Here is a 19188-nt window from a genome sequence, read left to right as displayed (position 1 = left end):
TGTCTGTGCCTGTGTCTTTCTTTCTGTGTCTGTCTCTCTGTGTGACTGCAGGTGCAGGTGGAGACAGACAGTGGAGACCACAGGCAGTTGTTCCTTGTCAGTGTGCATCCTATCTTCACACACTGACACGTTGTCTTTAGAGAACTAAGAAGACATAATAGATACAGTTGAAGTGGGAAGTTTACATACACTTAGGTTGGAGTCATTAAAACTTGTTTTTCAACCACTCCACACATTTCTTGTTAACAAACTATATAGTTTTGGCAAGTCGGTTAGGACATCTACTTTGTGCATGACACAAGTCATTTTTCCAACAATTGTTTACAGACAGATGATTTCACTTATAATTCACTGTATCACAATTCCAGTGGGTCAGAAGTTTACATACACTAAGTTGACTGTGCCTTTAAACAGCTTGGAAAATTCCAGAAAATGATGTCATGGCTTTAGAAGCTTCTGATAGGCTAATTGACATCATTTGAGTCAATTGGAGGTGTACCTGTGGATGTATTTCAAGGCCTACCTTCAAACTCAGTGCCTCTTTGCTTGACATTATGTGAAAATCAAAAGAAATCAGCCAAGACCTCAGAAAAAAAATTGTAGACCTCCACAAGTCTGGTTCATCCTTGGGAGCAATTTCCAAACGCCTGAAGGTACCACGTTCATCTGTACAAACAATCGTACGCATGTATAAACACCATGGGACCACGCAGCCGTCATACCGCTCAGGAAGGAGACGCGTTCTGTCTCCTAGAGAGGAACGTACTTTGGTGCGAAAAGTGCAAATCAATCCCAGAACAACAGCAAAGGACCTTGTTAAGATGCTGGAGGAAACAGGTACAAAAGTATCTATATCCACAGTAAAACCAGTCCTATATCGACATAACCTGAAAGGCCGCTCAGCCAGGAAGAAGCCACTGCTCCAAAACTGCCATAAAAATGCCAAACTACGGTTTGCAACTGCACATGGGGACAAAGATCGTACTTTTTGGAGAAATGTCCTCTGGTCTGATAAAACAAAAATAGAACTGTTTGGCCTTAATAACCATTGTTATGTTTGGACGAAAATGGGGGATGCTTGCAACCCGAAGAACACCATCCCAACCGTGAAGCACGGGTGGCAGCATCATGTTGTGGGGGTGCTTTGCTGCAGGAGGGACTGGTGCACTTCACAAACTAGATGGCATCATGAGGAAAGAAAATTATGTGGCTATATTGTAGCAACATCTCAAGACATCAGTCAGGAAGTTAAAGCTTGGTCACAAATGGGTCTTCCAAATGGACAATGACCCCAAGCATACTTCCAAAGTTGTGAGAAATGGCTTAAGGACAACAGTCAAGGCCATCACAAAGCCCTGACCTCATCCTATAGAAAATGTGTGGGCAGAACTGAAAAAGCGTGTGCGAGCAAGGAGGCACAGGACACTACAGGACTCAGTTACACCAACTCTGTCAGGAGGAATGGACCAAAATTCTCCCAACTTATTGTGGGAAGCTTGTGGAAGGCTACCCAAAACGTTTGACCCAAGTTAAACAATTTAAAGGCAATGCTACCAAATACTAATTGAGTGTATGTAAACTTCTGACCCACTGGGAATGTGATGAAAGAAATAAAAGCTGAAATAAATTATTCTCTCTACTATTATTCTGACATTTCACATTCTTTAAAGTGGTGATCCTAACTGACCTAAGACATGGCATTTTTACTAGGATTCAATGTCAGGAATTGTGAAAAACTGAGTTTAAATGTATTTGGCTAAGGTGTATGTAAACTTCCGTTTTAACTGTACATCAATAGAAATGACAATATTCTAGAAAGCAGGCACCACTAGTCTCCACAGAACAACTGTTCTGTCTTCCTGTCATCCATTTGAGTTGCTCAGTGATCAGGAGAATGTGAAACAGTGAACACTATGGCCTGTCTGTCACCCTGCTGCCTGTGACAGTCGCACTAATAACAAGGCTTCCTTAACAGGGATATGATCTGCCCTGTTCCTCTACACTGCCCTGTCACCGCAGTTAAAAAGGAGAAGAGACAGAAATAGATAGAGCGAGAGAAAAAGGGCAGGAGAGAGAGATCCATGTCCTTAGCTGCCTGGCTAGCTTTCACTGTGTGTGTGTGTGTGTGTGTGTGTGTGTGTGTGTGTGTGTGTGTGTGTGTGTGTGTGTGTGTGTGTGTGTGTGTGTGTGTGTGTGTGTGTGTGTGTGTGTGTGTTGTGTTGTGTTGTGTTGTGTTGTGTTGTGTTGTGTTGTGTTGTGTGTGTGTTGTGTGTGTGTGTGTCCTGACTCCTTCTGCAGCAGCCCAGTCCTGTCACTATCAGGCCCTAATGGAGCTGCCTGTGGGACAGCACTTTATTATCTCAGTGGCACTGTCAATAGCAGAACCATCAGTCACCGGGCTGTCCGTCTGTCTACTGTGTCTGGCTCTGGGCCACAGCCACCACCACCCACCGCCCCGCCAGGCTCACTGTCACTGTCAACACCACACCAGCCAGCCACACGTCAACATAACAAGGACAGAGGGAGAGGCCCTGACACAGTGGCTAGTTTAGTGTGTGTGTGTGTGTGTGTGTGTGACAGAGAGTGAGGAATTGATTGAAGAGGTGTGTGTGTGTTTTGAGTGTGGAACTATTGTATTTTCAGGTTTGGTGTGGTAGATGTATGGGTGATGGTGTTTGAACGCTGTGAATACTTTAATAAGACCACTCTACTGGTAATGTGTTCATGTGAATACTTTAATAAGACCTCTCTACTGGTAGTGTGTTCATGTGAATACTTTAATAAGACCTCTCTACTGGTAGTGTGTTCATGTGAATACTTTAATAAGACCACTCTCTACTGGTAGTGTGTTCATGTGAATACTTTAATAAGACCTCTCTACAGGTAGTGTGTTCACGTGAATACTTTAATAATACCTCTCTACTGGTAGTGTGTTCATGTGAATACTTTAATAAGACCACTCTCTACTGGTAGTGTGTTCATGTGAATACTTTAATAAGATCGCTCTCTACTGGTAGTGTGTTCACGTGAATACTTTAATAAGACCTCTCTCTACTGGTAGTGTGTTCATGTGAATACTTTAATAAGACCTCTCTACTGGTAATGTGTTCATGTGAATACTTTAATAAGACCTCTCTCTACTGGTAGTGTGTTCATGTGAATACTTTAATAAGACCTCTCTCTACTGGTAGTGTGTTCATGTGAATACTTTAATAAGACCTCTCTACTTGTAGTGTGTTCATGTGAATACTTTAATAAGACCACTCTCTACTGATAGTGTGTTCATGTGAATACTTTAATAAGACCACTCTACTGGTAGTGTGTTCATGTGAATACTTTAATAAGACCTCTCTACTGGTAGTGTGTTCATGTGAATACTTTAATAAGACCTCTCTCTACTGGTAGTGTGTTCATGTGAATACTTTAATAAGACCTCTCTCTACTGGTAGTGTGTTCATGTGAATACTTTAATAAGACCTCTCTCTACTGGTAGTGTGTTCATGTGAATACTTTAATAAGACCTCTCTCTACTGGTAGTGTGTTCATGTGAATACTTTAATAAGATCGCTCTCTACTGGTAGTGTGTTCATGTGAATACTTTAATAAGATTGCTCTCTACTGGTAGCTACAGTACAAGCACACTTAGTTATTTCTAGGAAAAGTGTTCTGGTTATCTGCACATGGCTAGATCTTTATCATCTTGTCACCCCTCGCTACTGCCCTACAGTCGTGGCCAAAAGTATTGAGAATGACACAAATATTAATTTCCACAAAGTTTGCTGCTTCAGTGTCTTTATATATTTTTGTCAGACGTTACTATGGAATACTGAAGTATAATTACAAGCATTTCATAAGTGTCAAAGACTTTTATTGACAATTACATGAAGTTGATGCAGAGAGTCAATATTTGCAGTGTTGACCCTTCCTTTTCAAGACCTCTGCAATCCGCCCTGGCATGCTGTCAATTAACTTCTGGGCCACATCCTGACTGATGGCGCCCCATTCTTGTATAATCAATGCTTGGAGTTTGTCAGAATTTGTGGGTTTTTGTTTGTCCACCCGCCTCTTGAGGATTGACCACAAGTTCTCAATGGGATTAAGGTTTGGGAAATTTCCCATTTTGGCCATGGACCCAAAATATCGATGTTTTGTTCCCCGAGCCACTTAGTTATCACTTTTGCCGTATGGCAAGGTGCTCCATCATGCTGGAAAAGGCATTGTTTGTCACCAAACTGTTCCTGGATGATTGGGAGAAGTTGCTCTCGGAGGATGTGTTGATACCATTCTTTATTCATGGCTGTGTTCTTAGGCACAATTGTGAGTGAGCCCCCTCCCTTGGCTGAGAAGCAACCCCACACATGAATGGTCTCAGGATGCTTTACTGTTGGCATGACACAGGACTGATGGTAGCGCTCACCTTGTCTTCTCCGGACAAGCTTTTTTCCGGATGCCCCAAACAATCGGAAAGGGGATTCATCAGAGAAAATGACTCTACCCCAGTCCTCAGCAGTCCAATCCCTATACCTTTTGCAGAATATCAGTCTGTTCCTGATGTTTTTCCTGGAGAGAAGTGGCTTCTTTGCTGCCCTTCTTGACACCAAGCCATCCTCCAAAAGTCTTTGCCTCATTGTGCGTGCAGATGCACTCACACCTGCCTGCTGCCATTCCTGAGCAATCTCTGTACTGGTGGTGCACCGATCCCGCAGCTGAATCAACTTCAGGAGACGGTCCTGGCTCTTGCTGGACTTTCTTGGGCGCCCTGAAGCCTTCTTCACAACAATTGAACCGCTCTCCTTGAAGTTCTTGATGATCCGATAAATGGTTGATTTAGGTGCAATCTTACTGGCAGCAATATCCTTGCCTGTGAAGCCCTTTTTGTGCAAAGCAATGATGATGGCACGTGTTTCCTTGCAAGTAATCATGGTTGACAGAGGAAGAACAATGATTCCAAGCACCACCCTCCTTTTGAAGCTTCCAGTCTGTTATTCAAACTCAATCAGCATGACAGAGTGATCTCCAGCCTTGTCCTCATCAACACTCACACCTGTGTTAACGAGAGAATCACTGACATGATGTCAGCTGGTCCTTTTGTGGCAGGGCTGAAATGCAGTGGAAATGTTTTGGGGAGATTCGGTTCATTTGCATGGCAAAGAGGGACTTTGCAATTAATTGAAATTCATCTGATCACTCTTCATAACATTTTGGAGTACAGTGATCCCTCGCCACTTCGCGGTTCACTTATCGCGGATTCGCTATTTCGCGGATTTTCATAATGCATTTTTTTTTTTTTTTTGGTGCATTGTGCTCTGCATTCTGATTCGCTAAAAACTCACTCCCGCTTCTTGTATCAAAACATGCTACGAATTGTGCTATCATTTTGTCGTCTCGTGCAGTTATGTGTACGTACATAAAACAGCTTGGCAAATTTACATTAAGTTGGCCAAATTATCTTGTAATTTCGAACATCTCCTAAACCCATAATGTCGACGAAACGGCCTGAACTTAAGCGAGTAGCTGAGGAATGGGACCCTTTGATGAGCCGTTCATTACAGTTCTCCAACGTAATCGATGGTGGCATGTCGGTGTACAAGGATCTTTTTGCAAAGAAGAAAAAAGAGCGACAACAGCTGCCTATCACTATGTTCTTCTCCCGAACAAACACACCTGCACCGCGGGCTTCAGAAGAAGAGAACACTGCAGAGCGCAGTCAGGATGCAGCGGCCCAGTCTGAAGAGCAGTGAAACGGCCTACACGTGAGTCACTGTATTTGTATACATGTAATAGTTGCTAATTGTAAAAAAAAAAAAAAGTTTTCTATTTCGCGGATTTCACTTATCGCGGGTCATTTTCGGAACGTAACCCCCGCGATAAACGAGGGATTACTGTATATGCAAATTGCCATCATACAAACTGAGGCAGAAGACTGTGAAAATTAATATTTGTGTCATTCTCAATACTTTTGGCCACGACTGTACACGTCCTCTCACAGACAAATAAAACATTGCATCTCATTTCGTCCTCTCTCCCTCTCTTTCTTTGCCGCTCTCTTTCTCTCCCCCTCTTTCCCTCTCTCTCTTTCCCCCTCTCTCACTCCCTTTCCTTCTCTCTCCCGCTCTCTCTCTCGCTCTCTCTCACTCATCTGCTCTCCACCCGGTGGCTTTTAATGAAATAAAGCCCAATATCTCTCAGTAGAACACCATCTTAGGCTCCTACTGTATACACACACACACCTACCCAGCTCCACTGGTGTTCCCCTCCTCTCATAATAATTTACTAGCCAGGGGGCCCTGGACCCACACCAGCCACTACACACCACCATGAATAACACAGCACTAAGATGTAGTGTCTGAAGACGTGCCCTGTGCCACAGGGTGTCTAGCCAATCACCAGCCCAGGGAGAATGGGGTTGAAATGGCCCAGGCCCATATTGATTTAATTGCCTTGGTTTATTTGTGGCATCCTAATTATTGACTGGAGCTGAGTTTAATGGGCCTGGTTTTATGAACACGGGGAAATGACTGCATATATGGTCCTCTGCCTCCCAAATAACACCCTATCCTCTATTTAGTGCACTACTTTTGGCCACTGCCCTATTGAAAATAGAGAATAGGGTGTGATTTGGGACACGCATATGGCCTTCAATCTGCAGTTTGTTTGGCCCATAATGAACTGCTCCCCGTCCCTCCCTAGATCCTCTTTCACACTCATTTTAAAGCTACATTCTGGGATTTGAAAAACAACAAAACAGAAGCCCTGTTGAATTGAAATGACCATTGAACAGAGTCCCAGATCACAGACTGTAGCTTTAACCTTCTACTCAACCCTCCTGACAGCCCCCCCCCAAAAAAACATTTGAAAAGTCGTCGGCGCACTGCCCTTTACGACCGCCGATTGGGAGGACGCTCAAGTTTTACTAGAGGGTGGCGGAAGCTGGTGTGATATTGAGCGGTAATATTTACCCTTCAGTACCCTCGGGGGAGGAGTTTGGTTGCTATAGGCACTGCACTGTGTCAACCCAGGGTCCATTAAGAGAAGATTAACTTAATATCTTTACTGTAGTGTACTCTACATATCTGGGCCTGTATTTCAATCAAGAGCCCTTAGACAACACTACTTTAACTGAGACTCAGCGATATGACGTTGCCACGAGCAGCACCGCAGATGAGCGTGATGCAAGACTTTGCTCTCACTTTATTTTTTATTTAACCTTTATTTAACTAGGCAAGTCAGTTAAGAACAAATTCTTATTTACAATGACAGCCTAGGAACAGTGGGTTAACCGCCTTGTTCAGGGGCAGAACGACAGATTTTTAACCTTGTCAGCTCGGGGATTCGATCTAGCAACCTTTCTGGCCCAACGCTCTAACCACTGGGCTACCTGCCGCATGTGCATGGGGGCGCCACACATTGCTACAACGTGATAGCTACGGGACCAAAACAGCTGAGAAGTTTAGCCTCGCGTTTCAACGCTCCTAGTTGTTGCGGAATTCAACCCGATATTCCTGTTTACTTAGTGCATGGCTGAGTCTACCTGTAAACATTGCTGTTTGTTGAGGCTGTCATGTGACCCAGACTAGTGTCCTGTCCAGGGGGTGTACTTGTACATCAAGCTGCCTCACGCTACAGAAACAGCAGATAGACTAGTGTCCTGTCCAGGGGGTGTACTTGTACATCAAGCTGCCACACTCTACTGAAACAGCAGATAGACTAGCGTCCTGTCCAGGGGGTGTACTTGTACATCAAGCTGCCTCAAGCTACAGAAACAGGAGATAGACTAGCGTCCTGTCCAGGGGGTGTACTTGTACATCAAGCTGCCACACTCTACTGAAACAGCAGATAGACTAGCGTCCTGTCCAGGGGGTGTACTTGTACATCAAGCTGCCTCAAGCTACAGAAACAGGAGATAGACTAGCGTCCTGTCCAGGGGGTGTACTTGTACATCAAGCTGCCTCATGCTACAGAAACAGCAGATAGACTAGTGTCCTGTCCAGGGGGTGTACTTGTACATCAAGCTGCCACACTCTACTGAAACAGCAGATAGACTAGCGTCCTGTCCAGGGGGTGTACTTGTACATCAAGCTGCCTCAAGCTACAGAAACAGGAGATAGACTAGCGTCCTGTCCAGGGGGTGTACTTGTACATCAAGCTGCCTCATGCTACAGAAACAGCAGATAGACTAGTGTCCTGTCCAGGGGGTGTACTTGTACATCAAGCTGCCTCATGCTACAGAAACAGCAGATAGACTAGTGTCCTGTCCAGGGGGTGTACTTGTACATCAAGCTGCCTCAAGCTACAGAAACAGGAGATAGACTAGCGTCCTGTCCAGGGGGTGTACTTGTACATCAAGCTGCCACACTCTACTGAAACAGCAGATAGACTAGCGTCCTGTCCAGGGGGTGTACTTGTACATCAAGCTGCCTCAAGCTACAGAAACAGGAGATAGACTAGCGTCCTGTCCAGGGGGTGTACTTGTACATCAAGCTGCCTCATGCTACAGAAACAGCAGATAGACTAGTGTCCTGTCCAGGGGGTGTACTTGTACATCAAGCTGCCACACTCTACTGAAACAGCAGATAGACTAGCGTCCTGTCCAGGGGGTGTACTTGTACATCAAGCTGCCTCAAGCTACAGAAACAGGAGATAGACTAGCGTCCTGTCCAGGGGGTGTACTTGTACATCAAGCTGCCTCATGCTACAGAAACAGCAGATAGACTAGTGTCCTGTCCAGGGGGTGTACTTGTACATCAAGCTGCCTCATGCTACAGAAACAGCAGATAGACTAGTGTCCTGTCCAGGGGGTGTACTTGTACATCAAGCTGCCTCATGCTACAGAAACAGCAGATAGACTAGTGTCCTGTCCAGGGGGTGTACTGGTACATCAAGCTGCCTCAAGCTACAGAAACAGCAGATAGACTAGTGTCCTGTCCAGGGGGTGTACTTGTACATCAAGCTGCCTCATGCTACAGAAACAGGAGATAGACTAGCGTCCTGTCCAGGGGGTGTACTTGTACATCAAGCTGCCTCATGCTACAGAAACAGCAGATAGACTAGTGTCCTGTCCAGGGGGTGTACTTGTACATCAAGCTGCCTCATGCTACAGAAACAGCAGATAGACTAGTGTCCTGTCCAGGGGGTGTACTTGTACATCAAGCTGCCTCATGCTACAGAAACAGCAGATAGACTAGCGTCCTGTCCAGGGGGTGTACTTGTACATCAAGCTGCCTCACGCTACAGAAACAGGAGATAGACTAGCGTCCTGTCCAGGGGGTGTACTTGTACATCAAGCTGCCTCACGCTACAGAAACAGGAGATAGACTAGCGTCCTGTCCAGGGTGTGTACTTGTGCATCAAGCTGCCTCATGCTACAGAAACAGCAGACAGGCTCCTGTGAACAGTTCCATCTCACACAAGCCAAGGCATGTGCAAGGCTACTTACTTACATACTCAACCGAAACCATTGTAACTTTTGAGTCAAGCACCGCCATGCCCAAACAACAATATTACCAACTTCTCAAACGTGTTTGTTTGTTGTCAACGCTGGCTTAGTGATGGCGGATATCATCGGCAATTATTCTGCAGTAATGACAAGGAACAGCGATGAGCTCCAGCTAGTGTTGTTCCTTCAGAAAGAAGTGACTCTAATGAAGCCTTGTTTAATGATTGGGCTAATTAAATCAGCAGTGACTGTGCTGTGTGAAGGGGGGATTCTCAGACTTTGTACTGTAAATGTGCCACGGCAGAGATTGTGGGGACAAGGGGCCCTAGGGGAGGTGGGCGACTGGGTTTGTGTGACGAGACCAAAGTAGACTATAACCTTCCTCTCTGTGTTTACTGTGATCACAAGCTACATAGTTTATTCAGACAAAGACGCTGTACACTAATAGAGTTTGGTTTAAGTTGGCCAGTCAAGATTATTCTGGAACTGCATTCATTAATTATTTTCCTCGGTGCTCTACACTGGCCGACTTTGTTGAAGTAGGCACACAAAAAGGGATTGATGCTGAAAGTGGATATTCTAAAGTGAGTTAGCATATAGCTTGGCTGTTGGACAGGGCTTGGGCCTCATTGAGTAATGTTAGCCTGTTATGATGGCTCATTGGATAATCTTAGTCTGTTATGATGGCTCATTGGATAATGTTAGTCTGTTATGATGGCTCATTGGATAATGTTAGCCTGTTATGATGGCTCATTGGATGATGTTAGCCTGTTATGGTGGCTCATTGGATAATGTTAGCCTGTTATGATGGCTCATTGGATGATGTTAGCCTGTTATGGTGGCTCATTGGATGATGTTAGCCTGTTATGATGGCTCATTGGATGATGTTAGCCTGTTATGATGGCTCATTGGATGATGTTAGCCTGTTATGATGGCTCATTGGATGATGTTAGCCTGTTATGATGGCTCGATGGATAATGTTAGCCTGGTATGATGGCTCGTTGGATAATGTTAGCCTCAGTGGAGGCTTCTGAGGGGAGGACGGGTCATAATAATGGCTGGAACGGAGCGAATGGAATGGCATCAAACCATGTGTTTGATGTTGTTGATACATTTCCACCTATTCTGCTCCAGCCGTTACCACGTGCCCATCCTCCCCAATTAAGTTGCCACCAACCTCTTGTGGTTAGCCTGTTATAATGGCTCGTTGAGTAATGTTAGCCTGTTATAATGGCTCGTTGAGTAATGTTAGCCTGTTATAATGGCTCGTTGAGTAATGTTAGCCTGTTATTATGGCTCGTTGAGTAATGTTAGCCTGTTATTATGGCTCGTTGACTAATGTTAGCCTGTTATAATGACTCGTTGAGTAAAGTTAGCCTGTTATTATGGCTCGTTGAGTAATGTTAGCCTGTTATTATGGCTCTTTGAGTAATGTTAGCCTGTTATTATGGCTTGTTGACTAATGTTAGCCTGTTATGATGGCTCGTTGAGTAATGTTAGCCTGTTATAATGACTCGTTGAGTAATGTTAGCCTGTTATTATGGCTCTTTGAGTAATGTTTACCTGTATATTATGGATCATTGAGTAATGTTAGCTTGTTATGATGGCTTGTTGAGTAATGTTAACCTGTTATGATGGCTTGTTGAGTAATGTTAGCTTGTTATGATGGCTCGTTGAGTAATGGTAGCCTGTTATAATGGCCCGTTGAGTAATGTTAGCCTGTTATGATGGCTCGGTGAGTAATGTTAGCCTGTTATAATGGCTCGTTGAGTAATGTTAGCCTGTTATGATGGCTCGTTGAGTAATGTTAGCCTGTTATAATGGCTCGTTGAGTAATGCTAGTCTGTTATTATGGCTCGTTGAGTAATGTTAGCCTGTTATAATGACTCGGTGAGTAATGTTAGCCTGTTATTATGGCTCATTGAGTAATGTTAGCCTGTTATGATGGCTCGTTGAGTAATGTTAGCCTGTTTTTATGGCTCGTTGAGTCATGTTAGCCTGTTATTATGGCTCTTTGAGTAATGTTAGCCTGTTATTATGGCTTGTTGACTAATGTTAGCCTGTTATGATGGCTCGTTGAGTAATGTTAGCCTGTTATAATGACTCGTTGAGTAATGTTAGCCTGTTATAATGTCTCGCTGAGTAATGTTAGCCTGTTATAATGGCCCGTTGAGTAATATTTACCTGTATATTATGGATCATTGAGTAATGTTAGCCTGTTATGATGGCTTGTTGAGTAATGTTAGCCTGTTATGAGGGCTCATTGAGTAATGTTAGCTTGTTATGATGGCTTGTTGAGTAATGTTAACCTGTTATGATGGCTTGTTGAGTAATGGTAGCTTGTTATGATGGCTTGTTGAGTAATGTTAGCATGTTATGATGGCTTGTTGAGTAATGTTAGCCTGTTATGATGGCTTGTTGAGTAATGTTAGCCTGTTATGATGGCTTGTTGAGTAATGTTAGCATGTTATGATGGCTTGTTGAGTAATGTTAGCCTGTTATGGTGGCTTGTTGAGTAATGTTAGCCTGTTATGATGGCTTGTTGAGTAATGTTAGCCTGTTATGATGGCTTGTTGAGTAATGTTAGCCTGTTATGATGGCTTGTTGAGTAATGTTAGCCTGTTATGATGGCTTGTTGAGTAATGGTAGCCTGTTATGAGGGCTTGTTGAGTAATGTTAGCCTGTTATGGTGGCTTGTTGAGTAATGTTAGCCTGTTATGATGGCTTGTTGAGTAATGTTAGCCTGTTATGATGGCTTGTTGAGTAATGTTAGCCTGTTATGATGGCTTGTTGAGTAATGTTAGCCTGTTATAATGGCTTGTTGAGTAATGTTCGCCTGTTATGATGGCTTGTTGAGTAATGTTAGCCTGATATAATGGCTTGTTGAGTAATGTTAGCCTGTTATGATGGCTTGTTGAGTAATGTTAGCATGTTATGATGGCTTGTTGAGTAATGTTAGCCTGTTATGAGGGCTTGTTGAGTAATGTTAGCCTGTTATGATGGCTTGTTGAGTAATGTTAGCCTGTTATGATGGCTTGTTGAGTAATGTTAGCATGTTATGATGGCGTGTTGAGTAATGTTAGCCTGTTGTGATGGCTTGTTGAGTAATGTTCGCCTGTTCTGATGGCTTGTTGAGTAATGTTAGCCTGTTATGATGGCTTGTTGAGTAATGTTAGCCTGTTATGATGGCTTGTTGAGTAATGTTAGCCTGTTATGATGGCTTGTTGAGTAATGTTAGCCTGTTATGATGGCTTGTTGAGTAATGGTAGCCTGTTATGAGGGCTTGTTGAGTAATGTTAGCCTGTTATGATGGCTTGTTGAGTAATGTTAGCCTGTTATGAGCGCTCATTGCTGAAGAAAGTCAAACTACTGTGAAACAGCACCATAACAGTCAAGTCATCAAGATTTGTGATAGGATTACACACTTCAGTAGACTGTACAGTATGGTGTGTTTCTGCCAACAGGTGTAAAAGGGTTTCAGCAGCGTTGCAGCTTTTGTGTGGATATAACCTTAATGTATTTATACCTGAATTGTGTCTGTGATGATCACCTCATTTCCACTCCTAATGAGTGAAAAACAAAGGCCTGCCGTAGCGTTGCTGAAGCGTTTAATATGGGTTGTATTTAGGTCAGCTCTAATAACACAGGTTGCACAAACCTGATGATGTTTCCCAACTAAATATCAACTCAAAAATAAGGCAAAGATTTTTAATTACAGTATCTATGGCCCCAAGTGTCCAATTCCCTTTCATATCAGTCTCCCGGGGCCCTAAAGGGGAGAATAGAAAGGAACACGGCAACGAGAGAGAGAAAGAGAGAGAGAACCGTAATTACCAAGGAGAAAGAAGGAGAAGAAGAATAGACTTTGGTGATTTTTTTCCTTTTACTCACCTGAGTTTTTTTTTTTTTTTTTATCTGCATGTGACATATTCATTATCGGGATAATCAAATGCAGACTTTTTTTAGTAGGTCTTGGGTGCTTTTGTGTGTTGTTGTTTTGTTCCTTGTTGTTTATTCCCCGTTTGATAACTTTGATTTCAAACAAAAGTGAGCAGATCAAAGATCATAAAGTGTTTCCCTGTGATCATGTAAAGTAGCTCCTTCCCCGCGGTGGCCTAGATTGGAGGTGTCTTATCGGCGCTTTATAAATGACGGTAAAACATATTGTACCAGGAACATATTGTACCATTTCAGTGGTGTATGCAAGGGCCCTGGAGAACAAGCATTGAATCTAAAGCATTTTTAAATCAATCAGTCCACCAATCAGTCAATCACATTTCTAAGAGGTACAGATCACCCTGCTGCAAGAGAACATTGCTGCAATGCAACAAATAAGCGGTGTTGTTACCGCTCCTTTGTCTCTGTCGCCCCCCTCCCTCTTTCCATTTCTATCTAGACTTCCACACTAACACCATGCATGTCTACCTCTCCTCACACAAATTGGGCCCTCAACCTGCTAACCTGTTCCGAGGGAGAACAAAAAGCGTGTGAATGATCGATCGGTTAAGGGAGGTGTTGTGCACATAATGGCATCTAACGCACAATGGGAGCCCCGGTGTTGTACCGCGAACGGCTCCCCGCCTCCAGCGGCGCCCCAGGCACTGGAATAACAGTGTCATTTAATTGGTCTGGTAAAACCACCTTTACGTCGCGCCCCCGGCCACCTTATATTGTCTCTTGTCAGTCTCTCAACACACACACACACACACACACTCAACACACACACGCAGACTTTCAACGTGGGTAGCTTAGCACGTCAGCGCTAACAGACCGGGCCGTGTTGATGAAAACATATCCAGACAATCGCTCTGGTCTGCAGGGCCTATTGAATAGTGATGGGGGCTAGGGGGAAGGTGTTACAGGCTTTGGTTTTTCCATTTATATTTCGGGGTTGGACGTTAGCATGTTGGGCGCACCGATTGGTGTCACCTCGTTAGTCAGTATGTGTTACACCTGTGCTGGCTTGTCATCCCGTTAGTCAGAAGGTGTTTCACCTGTGCTGGCCCAGTTGATATCTAAAAAAAACTGTAATATATCTGATCTTCCCTGTTTTTGTTTTGCTCCACTTTTTGGTTAACTTCCTGTCTTTAAGTTTGGTTGGGGTTTTATTTTGTTTGTCTCTTCTGGTGGGTGTCTTTTAGGGCCCAGTTGTTGTTGCTAGTTAACAATTTGGTACGTTCCCCAGCAAGAAACCAAAAATTGTCACTCAAACAGAAGGTGGAACTAACAAAGAGTCACTGACAAGGAACAAAACAGGTTCTAGGACGGGTTCTGAAAGACATTCATGGGGTGTCCACTGAAAAGGTGCAAGCTGCCCTAGGGGCCCAGGGCCCCTGTAAAGCAGCGGTTACATAGTAATGACAGGTCCTAGCGGTCCCTCTGGTGCCATTAGAGAGAGCAGGCAGAGACATGGGTGCAGTGTGTGTGTCGCTCCAGGGCCTGTGTTCACCTGCCCCAGGTAGCAAGCTCTGTGTTTGATCTCACTGACTGTCACAAATGTAACCCATACGGCTACTAAAAGAAAACGCTCCGTGCAGAAGTACAGAGGCCCTTTTGCCAGAATACACACAGCATACAAACCAGATAGGTCACCTCTGTGAATAAGGAAGGTTGTGTTTATGTAGACTATGAGTTACACACACTTAAGCCAGACTAGACTGAGGTACACTTCTCAATCAGTATGTTTACCTTTATTTAGCCATATCAATCATAGTTATCATTATGTGGTCCTCTGTAGCCCAGTTGGTAGAGCATTGTCCTTGCAACGCCAGAATTCCCGGACCACCCATACATAAAATGTAAACACGCATGACTGTAAGTCTCTTTGGATAAAAAGCATCTGCTAAATACCATATAGTAATACCATATATATCATCATTATGACCCTCTCGGTCTCCTCTCCCATAGCCCTGTGCTGTGGAGTGTTGTCTCTGCAGAGAGGAGCAGAGAGGTGTCTCAGCAGTGGTAGAGGAGACTCAGAGGAACAGAGAGGTGTCTCAGCAGTGGTAGAGGAGACTCAGAGGAACAGAGAGGTGTCTCAGCAGTGGTAGAGGAGACTCAGAGGAACAGAGAGGTGTCTCAGCAGTGGTAGAGGAGACTCAGAGGAACAGAGAGGTGTCTCAGCAGTGGTAGAGACTCAGAGGAACAGAGAGGTGTCTCAGCAGTGGTAGAGGAGACTCAGAGGAACAGAGAGGTGTCTCAGCAGTGGTAGAGGAGACTCAGAGGAACAGAGAGGTGTCTCAGCAGTGGTAGAGGAGACGCAGAGGAACAGAGAGGTGTCTCAGCATTGCGTGTGTGCGTGACAGACAGAAAGAGCTAAATAAACATCCTGAATGTGTAACTTCTGTATAATTCCTCCAGTAAGCCACTTCAATTCACTTTCAAGATCTGAGCGTGAAGAGAACCTTTAAACTCCAGTACTTAGTGCTAATCTGGTTTACATATTTTATGATTAAAGCATAATACAACTTTTTATGAGTTTCAGAGCTAAGCCAGCTTCAGTCCACTACTACTCAAATCTGGCCACAGCGAGACTTTAAAAACCCCACTACAGGAATGAATAGGTTTCCCAGCGTTTCAGAGCGGATGCACGGAGTTGATGTGAATATTTATGTGTGATATATCTGCCTTTGATCGCCAGGGCCTGATTTCCATAAAGTCCTTGTGTCGGTTTTGAGAGGCAAGAGGAAAAACAAAATTAGCCGGGGCGCAGAGGTTAAGACTGCCCCCTCTCTCTCTCCCTCGCCTGCAGCAAGGAAACCACACACACATACACAGTGAGAGAAACCCAAACTATTCCTCTCAACTTTAACACTGAGTGCAACTCTCATTAGTCTAGAGTCCTCCTCTCCTTTCGTATACAACACTGAATGTTCACTCAGAGAGCATGCTGACTAGCAGAACACCAGTATGTACATTACAGAACCAAGAGTATGTGGACTCCTGCTCGTCCAACATCTCATTCCAAAATCATGGGCATTGATATGGAGTTGCCCCCCCCCCCCCTTTTTGCTGCTATAACAGCCTCCACTCTTCTTGGAAGGCTTTCCACTAGATGTTGGAACATAGGTGTGGGGACTTGCTTCTATTCAGCCACAAGAGCATTAGTGAGGACATGTGCTGATTTGAGGTGATTATGCCAATGGGGTTGAGGTCAGGGCTAGGTGCAGGCCAGTTAAATTCTTCCACACCGATCTCGACAAACCATTACTGTATGGACCTCGCTTTGTGCACGGGGGCATTATCATGCTGAAACAGGAAAGGGCCTTCCCCAAACTGTTACCACAAAGTTGGAAGCACAGAATCTTCTAGAATGTCATTGTATGCTGTAGAGTTAAGATTTCCCTTCACTGGAACTAAGGGTCCTGAACCATGAAAAACAGTCCCAGACCATTATCCTATTATTATTTCCTTGTTGCAAAGGTGGCATCCTAGGATGGTGCCACGGTGAAAGTCACAGAGCTCTTCAGTGCGGGTGTGTTTGCCAGTGTTTGTCTATGGAGATTGCATGGCTGTGTGCTCGTCAGCAACAGGTGTGGCTGGAATAGCCAAATCCCCTAATTTGAAGGGGTGTCCACATACTTTTGTATATATAGTGTACCTCGGCACATCCTAAAATAACAAAGTGCTCAGCTGTTCCTTTTTCATTAGTGCGAAGTAATCTGTTTTTAAGAAATGCTTTGTGGAAAACACTAAACATGGACCAACCCCTCTCTCTACTGCCCCTCTCAAGGCCCACCTCTCTCTACTGCCCCTCTCAGGCCTAACCTCTGTCTACTGCCCCTCTCAGGCCCAACCTCTCTCTCCTCTCTATACTGTACCACAATAACAACAAACCTGCCCTCTGAAAAGATGCCAAGTGTCAAAAAGCACACTTTAACTGTTCTGTGTTTTTTCTGTCTTCTTTCTCTCCCCTCTCCCCTCCCCCTCCACAGATCCCCTCTGCTGCTCTCCTAATGGAGGTGCTGTGTGTGAAGATGAAGGAGAGGAAAGTGCTGACAGAAGCGCTGGCCGAGCTCACAACACCAGTCAGCGAAATCGCCTGACTCCCACTCCGGGGCTGAGGGCTGCGGCTGGGAAAAACTGTCATCCTCTCACTCTCCTCCTCCTCTTCTCTCTCCATCCCTCCTTCGTGCCCAGGCCTTTCTTTCTCAGCGGGGGCTGAGTTGGCCAAGTCGACATGAAGTTGCTCTCTCTGTGTGTGTGCGTGTGTGTGTGCGTGAGCGCGCACGTGTATGAAGTTGCCTCCATGCCGCGCTTCCAGAACCAATATTTACGAGAAAAGCGCTGTCGACTCACTCCAAGCCACTCGCTCACGCAGCGGTCTAGTGCCGTGCCGGGGCCCAGCCTTTGTAAATGAGCCCCCAACATCTGCGTTAGTGGTTAGCGCGCTCCATCTGCGAGACAGGGCCCTTTAGCGTCAGGCTAATTTACAGTACAGAGACAAACGCTCTCTTTCTCTCCCTACTCCAAACGCCATCCTGAGGTGATGATAACATTATGCTTACGTTTTTACTTCAAGTTAGACATGATTTGTTATGTTTTTTTTATTTAGATATTTTCAGTAATTTATTGTGGATCTCAAGGACCCCCCAGGGTGCTCGGAGTGGGACCTGACCCAACAGTGCAGACTCAACGAAAGAAAAAGTACACTCTTAAAGTAAGAAGCAGACATACTCTCTCTCCTCTTAGGATATACTGGACTCAAACCCGACACATGCATTCCATGTCCCATTTGGACCGATGGATTCCATTGTTCCATTCACGTTTCAGTGACCAAATGCTCTTAACGTGAATGATATCATAAAATATACATTTTGTTTGTTATGTCTAGGTGTATTCTGAAATGTATTTTATTTACATTTGTGTGTTCACTTCATATTGTATTCTGCAATAGGTAATTATGTTATATTGTTAATTGATTGAAACTGAATTTAAATAAAAGTGTGTTGCCAATTGTTTATTTTTACACTATGGAGTCAAGATTATTGATACGTCACATTAAAGTTGCACTATGCAGAAATCTCTCCATTTCCTGGTTGCTAAAACTCTAATAGTTTGCCTAATGTCAGTTTATGTAACAAAATAAGATAGTATAGTGTAGAGAATCATTGTACCATCTAAACCGCTGTGAAATATATTTTCCATAACCAAAAATATTGTTGTTTCAGCTGTTTAAAGCTGGTGTACAAAACCGAAAGTAAAATACACAAAAACAAACTTAAGAACGGGAAGCATAGAACAGCGCACATAGAACGGATTTACCACTTCTTAGACTTGCTTTCAAGTGGAATGATGGATCTATAACTCACATTTCTATTGCATGAAAAGTTACATATTGCCACTTTAAAACAATTATTATTTTCTTGATGCATCATGTGCTGCAATGTTTTCATGGCCAGAATCTACTGTTGGGTCAGTGGTTAAAGACCAAATCATTTTTATATCCAGGCTAGTCTCGTTGAGATAAAAATATATTTTTAAAGCGAGACCTAGAACTGTAGCTAATAGAAAGACAGTAGTGTATCTAGACTCTGTCCTGCCTTGTTGACAGTGATGGACCATGATTCAGTTCCTCTATTGGACGGGCGGAGGCGGGGCTCCCTGTCTCCCAGATGATTGACAGGCGACTGGTAGACCATCAGCATGGTTTCCGACGGTAATGAGCGACCCCCACTGTTGACTTCATTAACGAGGGTCTTCAGTGGGCCACACACACAAGCAGCCCAGTGGTAGAGAGGGAGCAGTCTCAC

The 19188-nt window shown here is 44.2% G+C and overlaps 1 protein-coding gene across 1 annotated transcript in view; it reads left to right on the top strand.

Moving 5' to 3' along the window:
• LOC120034755 (centlein-like) overlaps positions 1 to 18404 on the top strand; it is a 92799-nt gene extending 74395 nt beyond the window's left edge. The window contains exon 18 of the mRNA XM_038981359.1: positions 17371 to 18404. Coding sequence (XP_038837287.1) covers positions 17371 to 17481 — 111 coding nt within the window. The 3' untranslated portion in view covers positions 17482 to 18404. The remainder of the gene's footprint in view (positions 1 to 17370) is intronic.
• Positions 18405 to 19188: the final 784 nt, after the last annotated feature.

This window comes from Salvelinus namaycush, chromosome 42, assembly GCF_016432855.1.
Source record: "Salvelinus namaycush isolate Seneca chromosome 42, SaNama_1.0, whole genome shotgun sequence".
NCBI classification, from domain to species: Eukaryota; Metazoa; Chordata; class Actinopteri; order Salmoniformes; family Salmonidae; genus Salvelinus; species Salvelinus namaycush.
The sequence above is the reverse complement of the archived record's forward strand: the minus strand, read 5'-3'. Positions and strand labels throughout refer to the sequence as shown.